Source organism: Petaurus breviceps, unplaced genomic scaffold, assembly GCF_028583685.1.
Source record: "Petaurus breviceps papuanus isolate PSGF00001 unplaced genomic scaffold, PetGlider_PUasm1.0 156, whole genome shotgun sequence".
Taxonomy (NCBI): Eukaryota; Metazoa; Chordata; class Mammalia; order Diprotodontia; family Petauridae; genus Petaurus; species Petaurus breviceps.
This window is the reverse complement of record NW_027185720.1, coordinates 9,472,883-9,483,761: the sequence shown is the minus strand read 5'-3', so window position 1 is coordinate 9,483,761 and position 10,879 is coordinate 9,472,883. Positions and strand designations below refer to the sequence as shown.

Genomic DNA, 10,879 nt, shown 5'->3' with positions numbered 1-10,879 from the left:
GAAGGAAGGAAGGAAGGAAGGAAGGAAGGAAGGAAGGAAGGAAGGAAAGGACAGAGGAAGGGAGGAAAGAAGGAAGGGAAGGACAGAGGAAGGGAAGGACAGAGGAAGGGAGGAAAGAAAGGAGGGAGACAGAGAAAAAAGAAGGAAGGAAGGAAAGTAGGGAGGGAGGAAATGGGGAAGGAAATAATCAGTACATATTAGATTGCCTTTGTCCAATATGTTTCTAATCTACCTTCCCAGGCTTTTTTTTTTCAAATTATTAGCCCTTTAGGGACTCTATTCCATCTAGACCAGACCAATCACTTTCCCATTTTCAGCATTCCATTTCTCACCTCTAGTTGTTCCTATAGGCCATTCCCCATTATTGAAATTCATTCATTCATTCTAAAAAAAAAACATTTTAAGCACTTATTGTATACCATGCTTTAGAGACAAAGAAAAAAATTAAATGGGCCTTATGTATGCATCTCCCATGATGGCTTGCACACAGCACATACAAGAATCCACTGTATTGTATGTCAGTAGTGTCCAGGACCCCTTAAACTACAAACCTCACCAGTCAATTCAGCTGTTATTCTACACTGGTCAGGATGAGCAGCATGTTTTGGGATCAGGGTCCCTGGTGGGTTTCTCTACAGTAGGGATTTTGAGAATATTATTTATATCCTTCCTGCGGCAGTGAAGCAGGATGTAGTGGCTAGAAAGCTACTCTCAAAACCAGGAAGATCTGGGTTCGAGTCCTGTTTCTAACCCATGACCCTGGCTAAGTTACTTTACCCCTCACACCTCTCCCACTCCCCAACTCTCCAAGGCTGTAAATTGCATGGAAGGTACCAGCCTGCTTTGGTAGAGAAAATTTTCTCACCAGGGAGATCCCCATATGGGTGAAAGCCCAGCAGCTGTTGCTGACCAGAAGTCATACTTGTGGTGACTTCCAGATTGAAAATGCAAACAGAACGGAACACTTATAAACAAAATAGGACAAAGTCCAGTGAAGGGAAGTTGGGAAATCATTGTCACCAAGTACTTGGAATGAGTGCATTGATGCATATGAGCCCTGAAATGTGACTCTCCAATTCCTAACAACAAAGTCAGAAGGGAGATGCATCAGCTTCGAGAGTTCTCATCCTCTGAATGAAAGAAGCATGCAGATTCTCCTCAAGAGAAAAATTGTTTCCTAGGAATGGATTCAGAGGGAAATTATTCTGCAGTTTTTGATGTCAGGGATTTGGGGCAATATAATGGACTGTAGCAGCCCAAAGAAATATTTTCATAGTGGAACAAGCTTTGGCCTGTCAGCCAAGAGATTCTGGGTTTAAGCTTTGACCCTTAAGGCAATCCTGGATGACTACAGATAACTCACTAGATCTCTCAGAGCCTCAGTTTCCTTATTGGCAAACCAGCGACAATAATACTTGTAGTACCTTTCTCTACTGGTTGTTGTGAGGAAAACACTGTCAATTTCAAATGATCTTTAGAAATGTGAACTGAATTTGTAATTCTGATCAGTCAGATGGTCAATACCTATCTAAAAAAGGCTTATGTTCATTGTGTATCCTGTGCGGGGCATGGTGCTACCCAATGAGGATCCAAAGGAAGGTATAAATGGCAATAATAAATGCCTCTGAAGGCAGGGAAGCATCAATACTCAGATCCCACCTTTACATGGTCTTGGGCAGGTTTCTTAACCTCACTGCTCCTCAGTTTTCAGATCTGTAAAATGGGGGAGTTAGACTAGATGGTCTCTGAGGTCTATTGTAGTTCTTCTATGGTCTTATGATTATTCCAGTTCCAAATCGATGAGCCTGGGCAGAGGTGCAGGGAAGTGATTGCCAAGGGCTAGCAAATGAAAGGGAATGTGGAGACAGTGCTGGACTCCGTGCCAGAGAGCCTGGTTTCTGCCAGTTGCTTAATTATGTGACCTTCAGATGATAACCATTCTTGCCAGGGACACACTTTGCCCATCAGCTGCCTGATCCCTGAGTTCTCTTTCACCCCGAATAGTCTGAGATTCTGGGAGTCTTATGAGATTAAGAATTTACTTATTCAAACTCCCTGCTTTTAGTTTCCCCTTACTCTAGCACTTTCTCTTGTCCATTTCTCCCAAATTCTCCTCTCTAGAACTGAACACACCCCCATAGAGCTGCCCAGAAGCATGTGGGAGGTAGGGCTCCCCGTGCAAATTGATGAGTCGTGATTTCCCAGAAAACACAAGGACCTGTTTTTCATGAATAGCATTTCCTATGCAAACTTTAATAGCCTTTATATTAAGTCACCATGATGATGAAGCCTCATTCTGCATTAAGTCCATTTATTTTATGTGCTTGGGTGTATGTAACCTATACACATAGGACAACCTGCTTTCCCACCTTTATCTTATACATTAAAAAAAAAAAAACCAAACTAAGAATCAGCTAGTACATAGTTGTTTACATCGTATCTCCCTCATTTGAATGTAAGCTGGGTATGGTCCTTCCGTGGCCATCACTTAGCATAATAAGGGCTCAGTCAGTGTTTCTATGTTTCACTCATTCCTTCATTTGTCAGAGGGATGACCTGAGCCAAGGTTTTCCTGACTCCAAGGTGGCCTCTGACTGTCCCATAACTGTCACTAACTATTTAGATTTAAATTATTAATTTCACATAGCATAATAATTCATCAGTCATTCCCTCAAAGTCTTCAACAGGATTGTCTCTTCATTCTTCTTCACTTTGCTCCTTCTGTGGTTACCATTTTAATATGCCAACCTTCGCAATCTGCCTTTTTTTGCTTTGCATTGTTTTGTAAAAGTCTCTTCAGATTTCCCAGTATTCCTCCAACTTTCTAGTTGTAATCACATTATAGTGTGTGATTATGTTAATTTCCTGCCTTTCTTTGTTAACTGATACCATCTTATCTTGTTGGTCATCTATGCTGTTTCCAGTTATTCGAGAGAATTTTATAGATATAGATATATATATATATATACACATACATGTTTATATATATACATATATATATATATGTGACAAATGTACTCACCTAGAAGATATGTTTGCACTCCTCTTATGACTGGGTTAAAAGGATTCATTGACTGTGGGCATCCCTCACCCTATTTCAAGGGATCCCTCATCTTTAGTTATCCCCATGTCTCAATGCCAGGCTACCATGATGTTCCCTTCATGTAGAACACTCCCTCAACTACTGTTTCTATCCAAATAATAGAAATAATAACAAACACCTTGTATTTATACAGTACTTTAAGGTTGGCAAAGTGTTTGACAAATATCCTTTTATTCTTATAGAATAACACCTACTATTGGCCCCATTTTACCAATAAAATTGAAAAGGTTACCCACTAAGAGGGTTAGGGTTGCTCTGGAGACCCCAAAATACCAACACACCGGGTCCTGCCAAATGAATTCGACTCAAGTCTTCTCAGCCAAAGAAAAGTTTATTAAAAGTTCACTTGTATTAGACACAGAGTAAGTCTGTCCTAGGTCATTCTATGGAGCTCTCACTCTTCTATGGCACTCTCACAAACATGAAGACAGTATGGCATCTTATATACAGAAGACTGTGGGAGGAATCCAGGGGTGATCTAGGGGAGGAGTTTGGGGAGGGTCTTCAGGAGGAGTTAATGAGGTCAGTTCAAGGATGTATTGATATTTGATAGGATCAAAGGTGGGAAGTAGATGAACAATGGAGGGCTAGTCTAGTAACTAGGCTAGAGTTAGTAGTTAGCAGTTAGTAACTAGGCTACAGGTATGGGCCCTGCCACAATGTAAGACTTATTGCCTGGTGCAAATGTCTCATCAAATGATTTTTAATCAGAGTCCAAGGCAGGTCCCATAGCTTGTACCTCAAGGACTCAAGGAGAGTTCAAGGGGGCTCCCAGAGCCCATACCTCATCAAAATGTCAGGTAGACAGAGCTGAAGTCACTTGCCCATGGTCAAGGAGTCCTAACTATATAATAACCCAACTCAAACCCCAGTTTCTCCTCAATGAAGCTCTTTCAGATGATTCCAAGTCTTTGGATCCAGCTTTCCTTTCCAGATTTTGCTGCCTGTATAATTTATACCACTGAATTCCTCACTTCTGGTGAATTTGTGATTTCACTGATGCAGGTAGTGCCAAAAAAGGAGCTCCCTCTGCCACTACAGATAGGCCCTTTCTCTGCAACTTATCAGTTGGATCATTGCAAAGTTAAGAAACTTGTCCAGGGTTATGGAGCCAGTGTGTGTCAGAGGTGGATTGGATTCTGAGGCGTCCTGAAGCTGAGGCCAGCTCTCTGGCCAGTACACCACCTTGTGTCTCTCTACCATGGCATAAATTAAGTTTATATCTTGTCTCCCTAGCAAGATTGAAAGGTTCTTTGAGAGCAGGAATCATGTCTTCTACCATATTCCCCCTCATAGAATTCACAAAAGTGCCAAATGCCCAATAAATGCTCTTTGGTCAATGGAAAGGGACAAAGATGGTGGCCAGGTCTGTCCTCTATCTGACCTCTTTTTGTCTTCCCACCTTCCAGGTGATCCATTGGAACTCCCCAAAGAAACTCCGTGTGAAGAACAAACATGTCGAGTTCTTCCGAAACCTGTATCTGACATTTCTGGAATACGATGGGAATCTGCTGAGACGGGAGCTATTTGGCTGTCCCAGTGAGGCTGACATCAACAGTGAAAATGTAAGTGGGGCTGGCAAAGGTCATTTTCCTTCCCAAGCACTCTAGATCTAAGAAAAAGAAAGGAAAAGAAACAGACTTCCTGATTACTGCTGGTATCTCAAAGTAAAATGAGCTACCTTGGAAAGAAGCAGGGTCCTCTCCTCAGAAGTTTTCAAGAAAATGTGGAGTGACTCCTTGGAAGGCATGTGGAAGAGGATCAGGTGTACATTGGAAGAGGGAGCCTCCAGCTCCCACATTTTATGATTCTAAGAAGTTGCAAAGAGACAGATTAGTCATTAAATTTAAAAGGGCAGTATCAAAACTGCTCAATTTGTTTGCATCCCTTTCAACCTTTTTTCCCTCTACTCTGCATTTTTTAATTAACTATTTCATTGATGTTCTTTTTTTGCATCTGACACTATCCTCCAAACTAGCCTTGCATCCTGACCCTATAGAAAACTTTCTTCCTCTCTTTTTCCAGGTGGGCGGGGAGGAGGCAATCAGGATTAAGTGGCTTACCCAGGCCCATACAACTAGTTAAGTGTCTGAGACTGGATTTGAACTCAAGTCCTCCAAAATCCAGGGCCAGTAGTCTATTCACTGCACAACCTAGCTGTCCCCTTTCTTTTTAACACATCTATACCCCAGCAAAACAAATCAAAACAATGACCCTGTCTAACAGTATGTATTGCATTCTGTATCTCCAGACCATTATCTCTCTCCAAAAGGTAGAAGGTATGTTTGAGCCTCAGTCTTTTGAAATCCCCATTCTTTACTGCCTTGATCAGAGTTCTGAGATCTCATCAACCCGCAAATTGTTCTCCCTGTTGTGTACATTTAGTTTCAGCTTGTATAATTCTTCCATTGTTTTCCTGAATCTAACATATCAGTAATTTCTTATGGTACAACAATATTCCATTCATTCTCATATGGCAGTCTCTTCACCATTCCCCAGCTAATGGGCATCTCTTTTGTTCCATGTTCTTTGCTACAGAAAAAAAAAGTGTTATGATACTATTGTATATATGGCTCTTTCCCTTCTATATGCCTTGTATTAATATAATTGGGTAAAATACAGTGATGGGGGGAATCATATGAATATAGCAAGTATTTATTGCATACTTACTGTGTACTAGCTACTGCCTTGTGACTAAAGAGACAAAAATGAAAGTGTCTGTTCTCAAGGAGCTTACATTTAACCAAGAGAACCCTGTGGACACACATGATATATATAGAATTTTTGTGTTATGTATGTATGTGTGTGTGTGTATATCTGTATGTATGTGTGTGTATGTATATATATATATATACATATATATATATATATATATATATATATATATATCTGCTGGGCTTTTAAAAGACCTTGCCAGCACCAGCAAATCCAAAAGTCTAGGCAGGAGGCATAGGATCATAGAATTTAGAACTAGAAAGGGTCTTAAAAATCATTTAGACCAGTGGTGTCAAACCCATATAGAAACAGGGGTCACTAAATTATACATAAGGATCCCTGCAGGTTGCAAACTGACCGAGAAAGCCACCCATGTTTATGCATTTCCTTTTTTTTATTCCTACATCCACACATTAAAATCAGGAATTACCTTTTAATGTAGTTGAAGCCATGCTCAGGAAGGTTGTGGGTCGTATGCGGTCCATGTTTTTGACACTTCTGATCTAGACCAACCTTTCCATTTGTCAGAAGAGGTGCAGATGATTGCCCTAAGGTTACTCAGCTCATAAGTGGTATCACACCTGGTGTCTTTGGGAGAGACAGGAAATGGGTACAACAGAGAACACCGTGGTGCGGCAGCTTAACAGTCTGAGAGACATAATTTCCGGCTAATTTAATCATTATATTAATAAGGCCAGCACATTTACTAATAAAAGCATGGTCATTTGGCTGTCTCTCTTAGACCAAAGATAATCATAGCAGAGTGGGGTCAGGGTTTATATGTTCTTTTTCTTTTTTTTTTTGGAAGGGCAATTGGGGTTAAATGACTTGCCCAAGATCACATGGCTAGTTTTTGTGTTAAGTGCCTGAGGCCAGATTTGACTCAGGTCTTCCTGACTCCAGAGCAGGTGCTCTACCCACTGTGCCACCTAGCCACCCCTATACATTCTTTTGAAAGAAGATTGGCCATCAACTCTGATTGGCTAACAATTAACAAGAGAAAGAAGATTACACTGAGGGGCTGAGAGTGCCATTATGGCACCCTGGGACTGGGAGACTACCCCCACTCTGTTCAAAGAATTTATGCCCCACCCAAGCCTGTGCTGAAGAGCATAATGGCTACTCCACCTGGGTGGGGTCTTGAACAAGAAAGTCAGTCCAATCTCATCAGCAATGTCCTTCAAGAGACTGGACTTTTAAAAATCAGGACTTTAGGAAAATAAGGGAACTCTGGATCTCCCCGAAGCATTGTTTATTAGTAATTCTTTCTCTCAATGGCAAAGCACTGGTGACTGATGTGACCTCATTCAGTGTCTCTACCCAAAACAGATGTCTTCTATGGTGAGAATGGTCCTGCCCCATCATCCCTCAGCTACATGGGTCTGGCTGTGAACTTAGGAATCAGAGGCCACAACTGCCCATCTGTGATCACTGGAACCTGAGGGTCATTGGCCATGAAATTCCCCTAGGAGGCCAACGAAGGAGCATGATCTTAACTTCAGCAAACTGGCCCTTGCCACTAGTGAGTGCCACTAGTAAGCACTAGTAAGCTTCTCTTGCCTGTGCTTGTGGTCATTAGAGAGGCTTCTGGAGTGCCATCTATTGCAGGGACTACCCAGTGACTCTGTCTTAGTGTCTATGTTTCAGGAGAATTTGGGGATAAGAAAGTGTGAGTACTCAGGTACCATTAGGCCTCAGAACCTTTAGATTCCGCAAAGCACATCGAGGCTTCATGAAAACATTTTGTTCCTTTGATTTTGCTTAGTTTTCTCTCCCCAATCAGTGTTTATCTTCATCCGCCAGCTCTGAGTGCCTGTTGGACCATTTTTCAAAAGCTAAATGGAAACTGTTCCGTATGTCTTTTTCCGCAGGAGAGCCTCAGATAAAAAACCTGGTCATCTCAAACCATTAGTTCACCTTTCATTTAATACCCAGCACTTGCTTGGCATTCTACATAAGAATGGGACTCATTGCAGAAACAGTCCTGGCCTGAACAAGGATTCCAAAGCTCTGGACACAGATTCCAGGCCTTTTGCTTACCACCTCTGTGGCAACAAGCAAATGACTTCCTTTCAGTGTACCTCAGTTTCTTTTTTTGTAAAGCATAGCTAATCACTCTGGCCTGGTCTATATCATAGGATTTGAAGGTTGTTGAAATGCTACTCATCTGTTAAGTCCCAGTTAAATACCAGCTTCTCTCTGAAGTCTTCCCACCTGGCCCTCATCTGAAGTGATCTTTCTTTTCTTGTGCCCCCATGTGGTCTTTTGTATTTTCCTCTCTCTTATTCAGGTTCCATTGGCATGGCATAGTGCATAGAGATCTGGGTTTGGTGTCATCAAGGTCCATCTTTGACACATAATGGTAGGGTCACCTTGGGCAAGTAAATTAACCTCTCAGTGCCCTCCTTTAAGGCTGTAAGTTACAGTTCTGCATTGGTGAAGGTCACTTCCTCACAAGGCATTCACTACCATAGATGAGAGGAAGCATGACCTAATGGATAGAGAACTGTTCTTAGATTCTGGAAGTTCAAGCTAAAATCCAGTCTCTGACAATAGAGGCAGTTGAGTGGCCCAGTGAATAGTGCCAGACCTGAAGTCAAGAGGATGTGAGTTCAAATCCAGTCACAGAAAGATACTAACTGTGTGACCCAGGGAAAATCACAGACCTCTTTCGGCCTCAGTTTCCTCATCTGTAAAATGAGGATAATCTTGGCACCCATCTCCCTGAGTTGTTGTAAAGATAAAGTGAGATATCTGTAAATCACTTTGCAAACTTTAAAATGCTCTATGAAATATAATTGTCATTAGTATTATACTGGCTATATGACCCTAAACAATTCTGTTAGCCTCTGAAAGCCTCACTTTCCTCTTCTGTAAAAATGGAATGAGAGTCAGCCAACAGAAACCAAGATCTGAGTCAGAAAGACTCTGACATATATTTTCTGAGTGACTCTGGATAAGTCATTTAAACTCTTGTGTATACTCAGTCCTTTCAGTCATGTCTGATTCTTCATGATCCCATTTGGGGTTTTCTTAGCAAAGATACCATAGCATGGTTTGCCATTTCCTTCTCCAGCTCATTTTACATATGGGGAAACTGAGGCAAAAACCCATTTGGTGACTTTTCCAAGGTCACACAGCTAGTGTCTGAGGCATATTTTGAACTCAGGAACTTCCTAACTTCAGTCCCAGTGCTCTGTCCCCTGTGCCACCTAGCTACCGTTTAACTTCTTAGGCCATTCTTTTAAAATGTAGAGGTGGAGAGTGAGAAATAGACAACTTCTGAAGTTAAATTCTTTCCATCCAGTGCCCAAGGCAACCCTAGGTTATACTGATCATGTCACAGATATGATTAAATGTATGTGTATTGAACCAGAAGAAGATGAAAAGGGAAGGAAGAACTGCTGGAGAAATCCATAAGGACAGGCCAACTGGGGGCACCATAATGGATAGCCCACCACCTCTGGAGTCCAAAGGGCCTGAGTTAAAATCTGGCCTTGGACATTTACTTGCTGTGTGACCCTGGGTAAGTCACTTAGCACTGTTTCCCTCAGTTTTTTTTCATCTGTGAATATGAAATAGCAAACCACTCCAATATCCTTGCCACGAAAATCCCAAACAGGGTCATAAAGAATCAGGCAAGACTAAAATAAGTGACCAAACACACATAAGGCCAAGCACCAATTGTTGCATTTATGTGGATTAGACTGTCATTCCCATTCACTGCATCATCAGGGACTGGAGAGCCTCACTTATCTAGCCCCATTATTTCACAAATGAAACAAACAAAATATCCAAGCCCAAAAAGAACTGAAATGACTTTCCCAAAGCCACACAAAGCATAGAAGAAGGAGGACTGAGTTTGCAGCTGGAGGATCTAGGTTGAGTCTCAGCTCAGCTGCTGCATTCCGGTGTTTCCTTGAACAAGTCACTGCATCACTCATCACCTCATCTGTGAAATGTGCATTCACTTAACATCTCTGGGTCTCTTTGCTTGGATTCCACAATCCAGAAGGTCACTCCCTGTTGTAGATTTTTGAAAGTGGAGGAGCTGGACACAAGGACTCTGATTCCCAAGACAAGGCTCTTGCCTCCTACCACATCCCGCCTCCCATTTCCTCTCCCACACTGCATGTCTTTATTATGAGCAGCACTACAAACCTGAAAGAAGATACCATATCTCTGGAGCCGATTGAATTGTCCTACCTCCTTTTCTCTTGCTCGCCCAGGTCTCAGACATGTCACCTGATTAGTAGCAGGGCCAGAGATGGTGTTTGTAAAACATGACTTTTGCGGGATGGCATCTCCTTGGGAAGGAATCCACCTGGTCCTTCGCAAGGTGTCAAGTGTCAGCTGGCTACACAAGCTAAGGGAAAAGGGGAGCTTCTTGGAATCAGCCCAACGCCGGATGCTCCTGGCTTGCGGGAAGAAGTCATTACAGCTGCGACAGCTGCCCAGATGGTGGTGATTTTCAGAAAGACAATTAGGGCCACAGCTTATTGGGTCTGAGAGACGAAGTGGTAGATGTGCATTGAGGGAGGGGCAGCCACTCTTGCAGCACCATATTTTTTTTAATTAGCATTTTATTTTTCCCCCATTACATGTAAAAATAATTTTAACATTCGTTTTCAAAACTTTTAGTCCCCAATTCTTTCCCTCCCACTTTCCCTCCCCATCCACCCTTGTTGAGAAGGCAAGCAATTTGATATAGGTTATACATGTGTAGTCATGAAAACATTTCAATGGTAGTCATGCCATGAAAGAAAACAAAAACAACTCAGGAAAAATAAAGTTTTAAAGAAGTCTGCTTCAATCTGTATTCAGACCCCATCAGGTCTGTCTCTGGGGATGGATAGCATTTTTCATCATAAGTCCTTCAGAGTTGTCTTGGATCATTGTATTGCTGAGAACAGCTAAGTCATCCACAGCTGACCATCTTACGATATTGAACACAATATACACAGTACATTTCACTTTGCATCAGTTTCTATAAGTCTTTCCAGGTTTTTTCTGAGAGCTTCAAGCTCATCATTTTTTATAGCAAACCAGTATTCCATCACA

At 41.9% G+C, this 10,879-nt stretch overlaps 1 protein-coding gene across 1 annotated transcript in view; it reads left to right on the top strand.

Annotated features, from left to right (window-relative positions):
• The window catches only part of LOC138156618 (xylosyl- and glucuronyltransferase LARGE1), a 133,792-nt gene that overhangs the window by 66,199 nt on the left and 56,714 nt on the right, over positions 1–10,879 (top strand). The window contains exon 4 of the mRNA XM_069082025.1: positions 4,513–4,668. Coding sequence (XP_068938126.1) covers positions 4,513–4,668 — 156 coding nt within the window. The remainder of the gene's footprint in view (positions 1–4,512; positions 4,669–10,879) is intronic.